Below are 15,036 nucleotides of genomic sequence, written 5' to 3' on the forward strand. Positions count from 1 at the left end.
CATTTCTCATTAATAACTCAGTGTCCTTGCACACCTTCCTATGAGGGCCTGCCATAATGTATCTTTGATTGTTAAAATCAACACACTACAGAAGTTACTCTTTTCCTTTCAGGAGCGTTTAGTTTGAGAACTAAAACACATATATGCAAAAGATTGCCCATATAAAACGAGGCAATAGGAATTATACTATTTTTTTTCAGGTTCTGCATCCATATCTGCATGCTGAACTGTCTGGTGCAAACAGCTTTAGTAAGGAGTTGAGTTTCTGTTTCAGGTTGCCTCTCCGGAGTGTAAATTATACCGATGGGAGGGAAGGCTGAGACCTAGGGCAGAGTGGGTGCTCCACTTAGTTGAGAGGAAGGAGGAACTAACAAGAAACTGGCGACGAAGCTGAGGTTTGCAAGAGGCCCAGCAGGAGGCCGCTGGGGCCAGCCTTCCTGGGAACAGGCACATTTCGGAGAAAGACTTGATGGGATTTTCAAAAAAGAACAGGAGAGCTGGATAGAGTGATCCTTCCTTGGACTGGAACCAAGTGGAAAGCCAAAGGGAACCTAGGCTAGGGATGGTGGGAAGTCCCAGAGGTGGTTAAAAATCGTGGTGCTTGAACGTTCATTCTTTTACACAGAAACCATTCAATTCGTAAATGAAACAGGCGAGTTTAGGCGTGCCTACATCCTTTTCTGTCTCTTAAAAGTTTAGGAACGTGAACTAGAACTGGTCACACGTTCAGGGGCCTCAGAAAAGGCTGAAATCCTAGTAACTCACGGAAAGACCCGAAGGTCTTCCTGCCAGTTTGTGGAGTTGGTGACAGGTCTGGCCACCTGCACGGTGGGCCCCAACTCTCCCGGGTACAAAGTACAGCAGGGACGCAGGCGGAGCCTTTCCAAGCGGCGCGGCCATATCTTTCCCCAGTGAACACCTAGATGGATTTCCAATACGGCGCCTGGCACGTTCGGGGGGGAGCCTCGGGCTCCTTCCGTGCTCCCAGCCGCGCGTCCTCCTCTCTGCAGTCTATACTCCTCTGGGAGACGCAGGGGGCTCTGGGCACTACCAGCTTTATTAAGAGATTCGCAATGGTTTACTCAGGCCCCTAAATCACTCCCGCCCGCGAAGAGCTGCCTGCGGTGTTGTAACGCAGAATCTCCTAACGCACGGTTTTTGTCCTTCCTCCTCTTAACACGGCTCAGGGTCAGTTTCAGCGACTCTAAGAGTATCTGCGTGGGCGCTTGTGCGGGGGTCCGGCCCAAAGAAAGGAGTTGGACTGCGCGGAGAACGTCACCGTGCCACCAGACCGCACAGGCACTTTGCACGGGCCATCTACGCGTCGTCAGTCTGGAGGTAGCGCGCCCTGGGTAAGGGGTCCGGGAGGTTCCGCGGCGGGTCTCCAGGAGCAGGCTAGCGGGAGGGGGAGGTGGGGGTTTAGGGCCCTGGACGATTGGATGAGAGTGGAGTTGGGGTCTCTCAGGACCGGGCAGCAACTGAGGGAAACTGAGATGAACTCCAGACATCTGTGCCCGGGATCTGCTTCACTGGATAGGAGCCGGGTGGGGTGGGACAGATTCTACACCTTTGGTTCCCATCCATCCTCCAGGAAGGCGGAGAAACTCCCCAGTTCCCCCTGAGGGATGGGTAAAAGGTATTGCAGGGGACCCCCCCGGAGCAGCTGCTGGAGTTGATCCGAGCACAGGACTGGGAAAGAAAAAAATTGGGCGAGGGGTGGTAAGCCACCTATATCGCCTTCCTCCCTCTTTTCCTCCCCCACCCCTCCCTCTTCGTAGCTGCTGACGCGCTGGTGGTGTTTATTAATCATTCACCAGCCCAGAGCCGCGCCACTTAATGGCTGTGCGGCGCGGGGCTCCAGCCTCCTGTCCTCCCCTCTCCAGGCTCGCCTGTGCCCAGGCGCCCCGGAGCTGCAAGCGGCTGCGCGCAAGCCGCCGCTGGGCAATGCGCCCTGCCAGCGGCGGTCAGAGCCAAGCTCCCCGTAGTCTCTCCGTGCTACCCCAGGTGTCCGGCAGCCGTGAGCTGCGGGCAAGCGGGCGGGGTGCCGAGTGAGCGCGCAAGCGGCGGGGGCGCGAGGAGCGCCCAGCCCCAGTAGTCCCATCGGTCCCCAGCAGCTGAAATGTTCCCCAATGGCACTGCCTCCTCTCCTTCCTCTCCTAGCCCCAGCCCGGGCAGCTGCGGCGAAGGCGGCGGCAGCAGGGGCCCCGGGGCCGGCGCTGCGGACGGCATGGAGGAGCCGGGGCGAAATGCGTCCCAGAACGGGACCTTGAGCGAGGGCCAGGGCAGCGCCATCCTCATCTCCTTCATCTACTCCGTGGTGTGCCTGGTGGGGCTGTGCGGTAACTCCATGGTCATCTACGTGATCCTGCGCTACGCCAAAATGAAGACGGCCACCAACATCTACATCCTGAACCTGGCCATCGCCGATGAGCTGCTCATGCTCAGTGTGCCATTCCTGGTCACCTCCACGTTGCTTCGCCACTGGCCCTTCGGCGCGCTGCTCTGCCGTCTCGTGCTCAGCGTGGACGCAGTCAACATGTTCACCAGCATCTACTGTCTGACTGTGCTTAGCGTGGACCGGTACGTGGCAGTGGTGCACCCCATTAAGGCAGCACGCTACCGCCGGCCCACCGTGGCCAAGGTGGTGAATTTGGGCGTGTGGGTGCTATCGCTGCTTGTCATTCTGCCCATTGTGGTCTTCTCGCGCACAGCGGCCAACAGTGATGGCACGGTGGCCTGCAACATGCTCATGCCCGAGCCCGCTCAGCGCTGGCTAGTGGGCTTCGTGTTGTACACATTTCTCATGGGCTTCCTGCTGCCCGTCGGGGCTATCTGCCTGTGCTACGTGCTCATCATCGCCAAAATGCGCATGGTGGCCCTCAAGGCCGGCTGGCAGCAGCGCAAGCGCTCGGAGCGCAAGATCACCCTGATGGTGATGATGGTGGTGATGGTGTTTGTCATCTGCTGGATGCCTTTCTATGTAGTGCAGCTGGTCAACGTGTTTGCGGAGCAGGACGACGCCACGGTGAGCCAGCTGTCGGTCATCCTCGGCTACGCCAACAGCTGCGCCAATCCCATCCTCTATGGCTTCCTTTCGGACAACTTCAAGCGCTCTTTCCAGCGCATCCTGTGCCTCAGCTGGATGGACAACGCCGCCGAGGAGCCTGTCGACTACTACGCCACGGCCCTCAAGAGCCGCGCTTACAGCGTGGAGGACTTCCAGCCGGAGAACCTGGAGTCCGGAGGCGGTGTCTTCCGGAATGGCACCTGCACGTCTCGGATCACGACTCTCTGAGCCTTGGCCACGCAAGGGCCCTGCGCAAGGCAGGAGGAGGAAGATGAGGAGGAAGGGAGGCCGGGTGCCAGAGGTGAAACTATCCCAGGCGTCTGGGTGCGGTGGGGCAAACTGGGGCTAAGACACTGTGTGCGCGTGGGGTGGAGAGACCCGGGAAAGTCGCTCCACAAAGGTGGAATTGGGCACTTTGCTTATACATTGGGAAGGCTCGCGGGCCCCTTTCTCCTCTGCCACTTTCGCTCCCTCCAACACTGCGCTTGCCCTTCTGCGCCCCGCTATGCTCCCCACTCTGTAACTTCGATCTTTCCTTCCGCCCCGTCCTGCAGGTGCAGATCATGAACTCATAAACGTCGTCAACTCAGCCTGACCCTCAGCCGGGCCAGCCGTTGTTTTTGTTTAAGCTGAGCCGCAGGTACCGCCACGGGTTTCCCACGGGGTGAGTCCCCAGCTCGCCCGCAGCCCCGCCCTGCCGCGCCCCTCCGCTCGCCAGATTCTGCCTGGTGCCCCTAGCGGAGTCTGGAGAATCACCGCTCTCCCTTTGCTCGGCTCTGTTTGAAGGGGAGTAGGAATAGGAAATGAACTAGGCACTTGGTCTTTTCTCCTACTCTCGGGTGAAGTCGTGCCCTTCCCGGAACCCCTTCGCCACTCCCACTCCACCCAGGGCGGAGCCAGGTGCTTAGTAAAATCGGTCCCGCGCTTCGAACCCCAGGCATTCTGCAGTCCCCATCCAAACCCTCCTTTGGAGCAAAAAGGAACTGACAACGGGCGATCCAGGAGTTTTCAGAAGGTTCCGGGGTTTGGCGGGGAGGGGATTGTAATAGAAACCACCCTCTTTTCCGGCTCACAGCCAGGGCTTTTGATTTCAAAGACCAAGCGCTGGGCACTCCTGGGACAACGCTGGTCTGAGTTGGCCCGGCAGGGCAGGGCGCACTTTCTCCGGGGCCGCCCGGGAGTCTGCAGCTACACTAGGATTGCTCCCTCACCTAAGCTTCTGGCGGTGCAGATGTAAGAGCAACAACCTCCTCGGTTTCCTGTCCTGGTTTATCTCGAAGACCGGGCGCCGGGGCCAGGACCTCGGTGGCGCCTTCTGAGCCTTGGCCAATCCCGAGCGCGTTGCCGCCGCCCACAGGCTAAAGAGTGCCGCCTGCCTGGCCCCTGAAGGTTGCTGCCTTTCAAGCGGTGCCTAATAAGTTATTTTCTTGTTTGACATATTTATTTATTTATTTGTTTGTTTGTGATGTTTGAAAAGGTGTCTCTGCTTTGCTTTTCACTACTTGCTTAGCCCAGGGCCTTTCCTTCAGGACACTGGGGGTGGGGATCGAGGTAGCAGTGGGGGGGGGGGGAGCTTTCTCCCCAAGGACCCCTCAAAAACCTCTCCTCTTTTTTGGGCTCTCTCTTCTTATCCCTCTCTTCTTGCTTGTGTTCAGTGAAGTTGGGGGATTCTTTTATACTTTTTCTCATATAGTCTCTTGTTTGTCTTAATAATAAATAAGTAGATAAATGATAACATGGGTGAGCCACCTCCCATGCAGAGTGGAATGTCCTGAATTCCTTTCAACATCACCCTATGTATGATTTTATTTATATTTTTACATACGACATCTATTTATCTTGCTCTATTGTTACGAGTCCATGAAACAATGTGAGGTTGGTAGGAGCACTTTCAGATACGGGTGTAACTGCGCTCAAGTCTGGAGCTGAGAAAGCCCATGCAGACAGATTTTTATCAGTGCTGAGAATGTCCCTGTTTATGTCCCTGCTTCTTCTAGGTTCCAGCATAGGCAATTCTAATAGACAATCTAGTTAACATTGTCACTTCTTTTGAACACATTGAAAGTAGAGTAATTTGTGTCTGTGTTTAATCCTACCAATTATATTGGAAGCCTGAGCAGGGCAAGGACCAATAATTTTCCTTCCTTGTATTTCCTGTATTGCTTTAATATGCTGGCATGTACATAGTAGGCACTAAACACATGTTTGTTAGTTGATTGCTTAAGCCAGAGTGTATTACAACCATTGGGAGATACAAGTCTGGGGCTGTCAGGTTCTCTCATTGACATGATACACAATGGTTGAAATCATGGAAAAAGATGTTTTGTGTAATATTTGCTTCAAGAACATTGTGCTTTCCTGAAAGCAGTAACCAAGAGTTAAAATGTCTCTAACGTTTTGTTTAAACTAAGGAACAAATATATGCTTTTGGTTATACATCATAAAGTTTAGATCTGTCCCTTAATAATAATATATATTATTACTCCTTTGGTAAATAGATTTTTAATGGTTAAGAACAATGAAATTTACAAATCTTAAACCTTATCCTCATAAGAGGATACAAATCTAGTGCTCTTAACCTGTTACCGTTGTAATATGAACTAAATAAACAAATGTATTATGTTGTTGCAAGTTGTCTGACTTTGCCATTTGAATTTTACTGTTTCAAGGGATTACTTAAAAACACATATACATGGGCTTGGTTGCTTTGTGTTTCACGTAGATTTTAAGAAGAACGGTTCCAGATTACCGTGGGAAATTTTACCAAGATTGGGGTTATACTTTGAATTATTCTTTAAAAAAGAAAAGTCTGTTAGTTCAGAGAAAGAGGAAAACGACTTTGAGTCAGTATGACTAGGAAGCAGTGTAGCGGCCTGTACTCTCTATGGTTTGCTGTTGTCACGAAACTAACTAGATGATGTCTCAATCTCTCACAGATTAAATTACTCCCTGCCCTCATTTCTGACCTCAGACTTTGTTGTGGGAGCTAAGTAATCGCTGACTTACAACCCAGGGAGAGAAAAAACAGGAGAGGGAGAAGGAGAGAGATTGCCTAAAGGTGTTCCAGAGGAAATGGGTAAAAGAAAAATCAGATTTCAACAGAAGAGGAGAGAGTCATATTTTATGCTTTGTTCAGTGATAGCCATTTCCATCCCTAGAAGAATTTAAAAAGGTACTAGAGGAATTTTTTTTAACAGACTTTATTTTTTAAAGCAGTTTTCTTTTCACAGCAAAATAGGTGGAAAGCTACATTTTCCAAGCAGGCAATAGCAGTGATTCCAGAACCAGAGTGTGGGCAGGGGGGTTCAAAAAACTTTAAATGCCTGGTAACTCTAGGCTTTATAGTTCTGTACATTATCTCAATATGACTAAGGATAGCTGGACTTTTGTCTTTTTAAATCATTTTTAAAAGCTATAGCAAGATGGTAAATTGAGCTCAAGACTTAGATGTGCAGAGAAAACATTTTGCTATTTTGGTTTTAACTAACCTGAACATTATTCTAAGCCCCTTCCAACTGGCTAGCGGGGAGAAAAAAGTTAAATAAATATTCAAACATCTAATTGCGTTGATGATTTAAATAGCCGTTTAAAAAAAAATTCAAAATTGCCTTTGAATAAGTTTAGACAGTCTCCCAGCTGGCCTCCTCATCCTCTCTAGTCAGCCTTAAAATGGCTTTAGAGTGAAGACTGGAAAGAGGTTTCATGCATCCTAGTGGAGGAGATGGTGAGGGGGCGGGGGTCCTTCAGAAAGGGGCCCTCTCTGCCCTTTGCTCTCTGGGAATGGGTGCTTTCCCCCCTTGAGATGATTCCTTTCTACAGTTTGTTGAAATCTGCAGCTTTTGGAGTCTATGATCCAACCTGTCATCTTGGTGGGGGCCACAGTCAGCTTCTGTGGGCTGTGTGGCCCTTTCAGAGTCTTCCATGGCGCTCCTGCAGCCCAGCGGTCTGGGGGGCTACCCCAGCCTCTGCCAAGGAGTGAACTCACCCTGCCATAGGCAGCCCCGCGGTGAGCCTCTTGGCTCAGTGACTCGGGGGAGGTAGGGTGGCTCCGGACTGGTGACCCTCAGGATCGCGTCTCTCTGAACTTTCATGTGGCTCTGTCTCAGGTCTTTTCCATCTCTCCTTACCTTTGTCAACTTCATTTCTTCAAACCACTCCCCTCATCCCACATCCCCTTCCCACTAGAGGAAAAACATAGGAGAGGAATCCCGTAGTCTTGGCCCTCGATGTGCTGAAGCAAAACCAAAGGATTTTGCAAATCTCGGTGCAATCCCCTCCCCCCATTGCCTCACCTGATGTCCAAGCCTTTGTACACCGCCTGGAAGTTGAAGCTAAGCCCTTTTCCTTCCTAAGGTGATGAGCCTCACCTTGGAATGAGGGACTACAATGAAACAAGATTTACGGAGGAAGTTAAAATGCATCATTTTCGTGTCTATGAACTATTATCTCTCTTACTAGTGACCTCTGTGTTCCCAGAGGAGAGTTCCTCAGGCCATCTTCTCACACAATGTCCCCCCAAAAAGGATTATGTTGAAAATCTTTGATGCCTCCTCTAATTTAACCCTGACCATACACAAAATTCTGTATGCATGATTTTGGCCTGAGAAGAAACGCAAGGTGTTCTCTGGAAAATATTATGGAAGATACATTTAAAACCAAAAAACAACTGCGGTATATTTCCAACTTATTTAAAACAAATATTAGAGATAGCATATTTATATCAATCTTCTAAAAAACACCTGGGTAGTGGGGGTGCTTTGTAAATCTTGCTCATTGCCTTCTTTATTCCAATGTGCCACAGCACAGAGGTTAGGCGCTCGACTGAAATGAGAGATAGATGTCCACATAATTATTACAGTGGTACGTTCTTAAGAAAATAAAGTATTGCAAGTCTATGCTGCCACCTCGTTACATCATACATCTTTGAGGTAAGGAGAACTTCTTCCACGTACGCAGATGGAAAGCTTGCTTTTCATTCAACACATTTCAGTTTGCTGGCTTTATTTTTTTTTTAATGTTTTTTTATTATATTATGTTAGTCACCGTACAGTACATCCCTGGTTTCTGATATAAAGTTCGATGATTCATTAGTTGCGTATAACACCCAGTGCACCATGCAATATGTGCCCTCCTTACTACCCATCACCAGTCTATCCCATTCCCCCACCCCCCTCCCCTCTGAGGCCCTCAGTTTGTTTCTCAGAGTCCATAGTCTCTCATGCTTCATTCCCCCTTCTGATTACCCCCCCTTTCTTTATCCCTTTCTTCCCCTACCGATCTTCCTAGTTCTTATGTTCTATAGATGAGAGAAATCATATGATAATTGTCTCTCTGCTTGACTTATTTCACTTAGCATTATCTCCTCCAGTGCCGTCCATGTTGCAGCAAATGTTGAGAACTCGTTCCTTCTGATAGCTGGGTAATATTCCATTGTATATATGGACCACAACTTCTTAATCCAGTCATCTGTTGAAGGGCATCTCGGCTCCTTCCACGATTTAGCTATTGTGGACAATGCTGCTATGAACGTTGGGGTGCATATGGCCCTTCTCTTCACTATATCTGTATCTTTGGGGTAGATACCCAGTAGTGCAATGGCTGGGTCATAGGGTAGCTCAATTTTTAACTTTTTAAGGGACCTCCACAGTTTTCCAGAGTGGCTGTACCAACTTAGTTTGCTGGCTTTAAAAGAAGGCCGAGGGGCTCCACGTTGTTACATGGTTTCCCTGGAGGAAGGCAGGCACAGAGATAACGCGGTAAGTGATCATTTACTATTTTGTTAAAGATCTAGAGACAGGGTATTATAGTGAGTGTATTCACAAAAGGAATTGTATTAGGAAGGAACAGATACAGTCCAGCTTCTGATTTCAACTATAAAGGAAAGGAACGTGTCTCTGCCATGATGACAAAGTTGAGGAGGCCTGTGAGCAGAAGTAACCGATGCAAACTGAAATATCAAAATACCTGCTTGTCAAACTGTTGGGTAAAAAGGAGCCATAATTTAAAATAGACATCCTTTGGTAAAATGTTCCCTTTGATAATTAACTTAATTATTTTCAAAACCTATGTTAAACTCAATCTTACTAGTCAATATTTGGAAATATTATACTCCATGAAGACTAAGACCACATGCATGGTCTTGAAATTCTTTGGAATAATAGTGAGCTTAAGACTCAAAAAAAAAAAAAAAAAAGATCTCTTTAAGCCAGTATGATTCAAATCTTCAGTTTTGAGTGGACAAGAAGTTTTTACAAAATGAGAGGTGGGGAATGCTGTTAGCTAACATAGTATCCCTGCAGTGGGGTTCAACTCTGCACCCCTGCTCATTGCCCACATGCCCAGACTGCCTACTGGTGAAGACCTCAAGAGTACTACAGCTTTAAAAACTTAAGAAAGATTTACTATGTATCAGAGTTCACTTGGAGGAGGGTGGGTTGTGGAGACACTAAAGTATCAGGTAGAGAACAAAAGACAGTGTCCATTTACATTTAAAAACGGAGAGAAAAAGAATCCAAGACATGCTAGGCAAGCAGGAAAATATTTTACAATGACACATGTGGTTTACATGACTGTTCTGGGAAGGGTTGTCTAAATATTGATGAACAATAGCTCTCACTGTGTCTTTGTGTCTCCATAACCCTTAACAATTCATTAATCTAGCTAATATTATTAGCAGTGGCAAAATGTCTATTCAAAGTCAATAATTAAATTAAACATTCTCCTTCATGTCCAATGAGCCACTGTAACGAGCAAATCAAGCAGATGTCTATATGCTTTTTTCAAAAGACTCCCAAGTCTCCCTGTACATATATAAACTCTGTGTAGGATCTGAACCTAAAGAACACACACACACACACACACACACACACACACCTCAAACAAAAAGGAATTTGTTGGGTAATAATTGGTGAAATAGAACTTTAAGACTTGGTCTGCCCCCCTAGCCTTTTAAGTTCCCATTCCCTAACCCTTCTCTCCCTGGCTCCGAAGCTTTTTCCCCCTGACTTCTCCTACTTCTCCCAATAGAGCTCTTCTCAGAAAAGGATTTCCTTTGATTTGTGGTTTATATCACTGACAAGGCTTCAAGTGTTATCTTCCAGAAGTGAGGCTTCTTAATAAGGATACACTACCAGGACATCAGGCAGCAGCATCCTGGAAGTCACACCTTTGCCTAAGGGAAGTATTTCTTAACAAGTGGTCCACGAGCCTTGCATCAAATAACCCAAGAACTTTTAAAAAATGCATATTCTCTCTGCTCCATTGTAGAGTTTTTGTTTCATTAGGTCTGGGGCGAGTCTCAGTGTTTCTAAAGTACACTAAAATTTGAGAACTAATGGTTTAAGGGTGAAGAGCATGGAGTTTGCCACCAGCAAATGTAGCTCTACTTTGTTAATTGTGTGATACTGAGGGAGTTAATCTTCATGATGTGTGTTTTGCTCATTCATAAGGCCAGATAATAATACCTCCTTTTGAGGGCTGTTGTGATGAGACAATATATGTCAAATGCCAGATCCATCAGAACTCTTTTAGGTGTGAATGAATGAAAACCTAATTAGCTCACATAACTTCTGGAAGGAAGAACATCTGGCTTCAGGGTGTACTTGATCCATAACTCAGTAAGACTTTTTTTTTTTTTTTTCATTTTCTTTTCTCATCTCTGACTTTTGCCATGTTGACTCCATTCTCAGATAGGCTTCCTTTGTAATTACAAGACAGCTGCCGAGAATGAAACATGATATTTTTCCAGGCTCAAATTTCAAAGGAAAGAGTAAAAATGATTCTCTCTAATTGGACTGTTTGAGATAGTTCATCTGTTGGGAGGCACCACTCCATGTCTCTCATGCACCGTCTGTCTTGCTGAGTCTGCCCAAGAATAAAGGCCCTGACCACTCTTTTCCTGGATTCTTTCTCAAGGTTGTGTTTGTAGCAAGAATATTGAGCAATCAGGTAACGTCTCTTACAAGAACAAGACAGCCTTGACTGCTGCGTGCTATGAAGTGGTGGTTTCCCCCAGACCAGTGCTCCACAGCTGTGCGGCGTCCAGATGGTCTCAGACCACATCAGCTCCGTGAGAATCAAACAACAGCAACTCATGCAAATCATGTTGCTTACTGGCTGCACCGTGGGTGATAAAATCTTTTGTCTCTGACCCAGAAATCCTGTGTCTTCTGCCATCATCTATGAAACAGCAATAGACTAACTTATTAGCCTGTAAGTTAAGTAAAATCAGATTTCGGACCCTGACGGTATCTACCACTGAGCCCATTAGCAAGGTCTGGAGAGTGTTTTTGGCTCCACCTGGGCTATTTCCTCAAATCCTTGGAGTTGGGAGGGTCAACTCCACCCAGAAGTGGGAGGGGTAACAGGGTGGATCCCCATAAAGAAAAGTGAGAGGCAATTACCCCAAGTAGATGATGAAAGGTATGTAATGTGGCAAAAATAAAATTAAAAAAGGACCACCTGCTGGGTCATAGGGTAGCTCTATTTGTAACTTTTTGAGGGACCGCCACACTGTTTTCCAGAGTGGCTGTACCAACTTGCATTCCCACCAACAATGTAGGAGGGATCCCCTTTCTCCACATCCTCTCCAACATTTGCTGTTTCCTGCCTTGTCAATTTTTGCCATTCTAACTGGCGTGGTTTTGATTTGAATTTCCCTGATGGCTAATGATTTTGAACATTTTTTTCATGTGTCTGTTAGCCATTTGTATGTCTTCATTGGAAAAGTGTCTGTTCATATCTTCTGCCCATTTTTTGATTTGATTATTTGTTTCTTGTGTATTGAGTTTGAGAAGTTCTTTGTAGATCTTGGATACCAGTCTTTTATCTGTAGTGGCATTTGCAAATATCTTCTCCCATTCCGTGGGCTGCCTCTTAGTTTTTTTTACTGTTTCCTTGGCTCTGCAGAAGCTTTTTTCCCACAAGTTCATTTTTTCTTTTGTTTCTCTTGCCTTTGGAGATGTGTCATGAAAAAAGTTGCTGTGGCCGATGTCGTAGAGGTTGCTGCCTATGCTCTCCTCTAGGATTTTGATGGATTCCTGTCTCACATCGAGGTCTTTCATCCATTTGGAGTTTATCTCTGTGTATGGTGTGAAAGAGTGGTCAAGTTTCATTCTTTTGCATGTAGCTGTCCAATTTTCCCAGCACCATTCATTGAAGAGACTTTTTTCCACTGGATGTTTTTTCCTGCTTTGTCAAAGATTAGTTGCCCAAAGAGCCGAGGGTCCATTTCTGGGTTCTCTATTCTGTTCCATTGGCCTATGTGTCTGCTTTTGTGCCAGTACCATGCTGTCTTTGTGATCACAGCTTTGTAGTACAGCTTGAAATCCGGCAATGTGATGCCCCCAGCGTTGTTTTTCCTTTTCAACAATTCCTTGGCAATTCAGGGCCTTTTCTGGTTCCACACAAATTTAAGGGCTGTTTGTTCCAGTTCTTTGAAAAATGTCATTGGTATTTTGATGGGATGGCATTCAAAGTGTAGATTGCTCTGGGTAGCATGGACATTTTAACTATGTTAATTCTTCTGATTCATGAGCATGGATCCAGCAATCGTACTACTGGGTATTTACCCCAAAGATACAGACGTAGTGAAGAGAAGGGCCATATGCACCTCAATGTTCATAGCAGCATTGTCCACAATAGCGAAATTGTGGGAGGAGCCGAGATGCCCTTCAACAGATGACTAGATTAAGAAGATGTGGTCCATATATACAATGGAATATTACTCAACCATCAGAAAGGATGATTACCCAACATTTGCAGCAACATGGACGGGACTGGAGGAGATTATGCTAAGTGAAATAAGTCAAGCAGAGAAAGACAATTATCATATGGTTTCACTCATTGACAGAACATAAGAAATAGCAGGAAGATCGGTAGGAGGAGGAAGGGAAGAATGAAGAGGGGGTAAACAGAAGAGGGAATGAACCATGGGAGACTATGGACTCTGGGAAACAAACTGAGGGCTTCAGAGGGGAGGGGGGTGGGGGAATGGGCTAGGCTGGTGATCCGTAGTAAGGAGGGCACGTATTGCATGGTGCACTGGGTGTTACACGCAAGTAATGAATCATGACCACCTCCAACCACCCAGCACAGATCCAGGAACCAGACAGACAGATTGATATAGATACCGCAATAAATGACAGATTATATTATTATTATTAATCATTATTAGTATATCAATAAGAGAAAGAATTAAAGTGATTCATGTGTTAAAATGCTTCTACTTCCAGTCATATAATTAAGTGGATGGTGTTAGATTAACTTTAAATATACAAAACTTTGTATATTTCTTCAAATGTAAGCACATATGAAACCTGTGCAAAATATATTTTCATTCATATTTTTTCTATGATAAGGAATATAGTGATATTTATTTGGGAGACTCAAAACCTCTCACACATATTACTGATCGATACCAGATGACTTCGAGAGAATTAATCACTCCATGCATCAGATTCTACATCTTTAAAGCGAGAAAAATTAGATTAATAACAATTTGTTACATTCCTATAAGATGAATGACACTGTTTACATATATTTTAAAATAAGGTGATGAAGGCATTTTAATATCATACACAGCATATAGTTAAACATATTGAAAATGGCTTTGAGATTAGAAACATAAATGAATAAAGCATGAAGTGATACACAGAGATTTGGTTCAGCCAGCTCTGGAGCCACATTTTATCATCAGCAATCGGGAAAAAGTTTGCTTTCAATACAGTCTTAAGTGATAGAAGTAAGGTAGCCCATCAGAAGGAGGATAGGTACCAATGATTAGTAAAATAATATCCAAACGAATTTCCTTCTGTTTTAGTGTGGTTCACAAATATATTTGTGCCACATATTTAGGGCCTGAGATACCATTGTGAAGACAACCAACTCCCATGAATTAGAATGACAGCTTCAGTTCCCCTCAGATTTCACGGCAGTTATATAAAACTGTCAGTAACCAGAGTTTAAAATATAGCAGCAGGCCAGGCAGGGGAAGGAAAGAGAAGTAACATTTATTCAGTAGCTACTTTGCAAGTGACACATTTGCTAGGTGCTTTATATGCCATCTCATTTGGTCTTCCGCCAGATTCCTACGAACTAGAAATCTTTATTTTTCCTACAAGCAAGGGGGAGGGGGAGAAGGGGAGGGGAAGGGGAGAAGAGGGAAAGAGAGAGAGAGAGAATTGTCCAGCCTGTTAAAGCAGGTAGTTGGAAGAACCAGGACTAAAAATCAAACCTACTGACTCTAAGAACCATGATCCTTCTATCATATCAGGTAAGTCCTTTTCAATGTCACACACAGTCCATTCCACAAACCACAGAGAAACGGGAAAAGTTTGACTATTACCTCCACTTTCATAAATCACAGTGACCAAAACCCAAATGTCAAAATGGACCATTCTACTAATGGTCTGTACCTAAAGGAGAATAATCAAATACATTATTGGCAAATACTGAAGGAGCTATACTATTTTCCACAGAGGCAATCCGATTGCCTACCAAAACCACCAGTTTCACCTCTAAGCCAAGTGTACCCATGTCGAGAGCCCCGCTGAGTACATCTGAGGCCTCCCCACACATGCTCTTCCTCTAAAGAGGAAGAGGTGGTAACACAGGGGTCAAGTAGATGGGGTCAGGAATCGGAATGCATGGTTAAGAATCCTGGCTTTGAAAACCACTGGCTAGGTCACCATGGGCAAGTTATCCATTTATGTCTCGTACTCTCTGTTTCATTTTTCTTTTTTTTTTTTTTAAAGAGAGTGAGTGAGAGAGAGAGAGAGAGAGAGCATGAACTAGAGGGGGGAGGAACAGAGGAAGACGGAGAGAGAATCTTAAGCAGGCTCCCTGCTGGACCGTGGGGCTCGATCTCATGACCCTGAGATCATTACCTGGGCCAAAATCAAGAGTGGGAGATGCTTAACAAACTGAGCCACCCAGGCACCCCTATGTCTCATACTTCTTAACTGAAAAAT

General features: G+C 46.0%; 1 protein-coding gene across 1 annotated transcript; it reads left to right on the forward strand.

Moving 5' to 3' along the window:
• The first annotated feature begins 2,119 nt into the window (after nt 1-2,119).
• SSTR1 (somatostatin receptor 1) lies at nt 2,120-3,353 on the forward strand. Its single transcript, XM_008693942.1, has one exon. It carries the CDS (start codon nt 2,120-2,122, stop codon nt 3,293-3,295), a length of 1,176 nt encoding a protein of 391 aa, XP_008692164.1. The 3' UTR covers nt 3,296-3,353.
• The last annotated feature ends 11,683 nt before the right edge of the window (nt 3,354-15,036 follow it).

This window comes from Ursus maritimus, unplaced genomic scaffold (genome assembly GCF_017311325.1).
Source record: "Ursus maritimus isolate PB19 unplaced genomic scaffold, ASM1731132v1 scaffold_36, whole genome shotgun sequence".
Taxonomy (NCBI): Eukaryota; Metazoa; Chordata; class Mammalia; order Carnivora; family Ursidae; genus Ursus; species Ursus maritimus.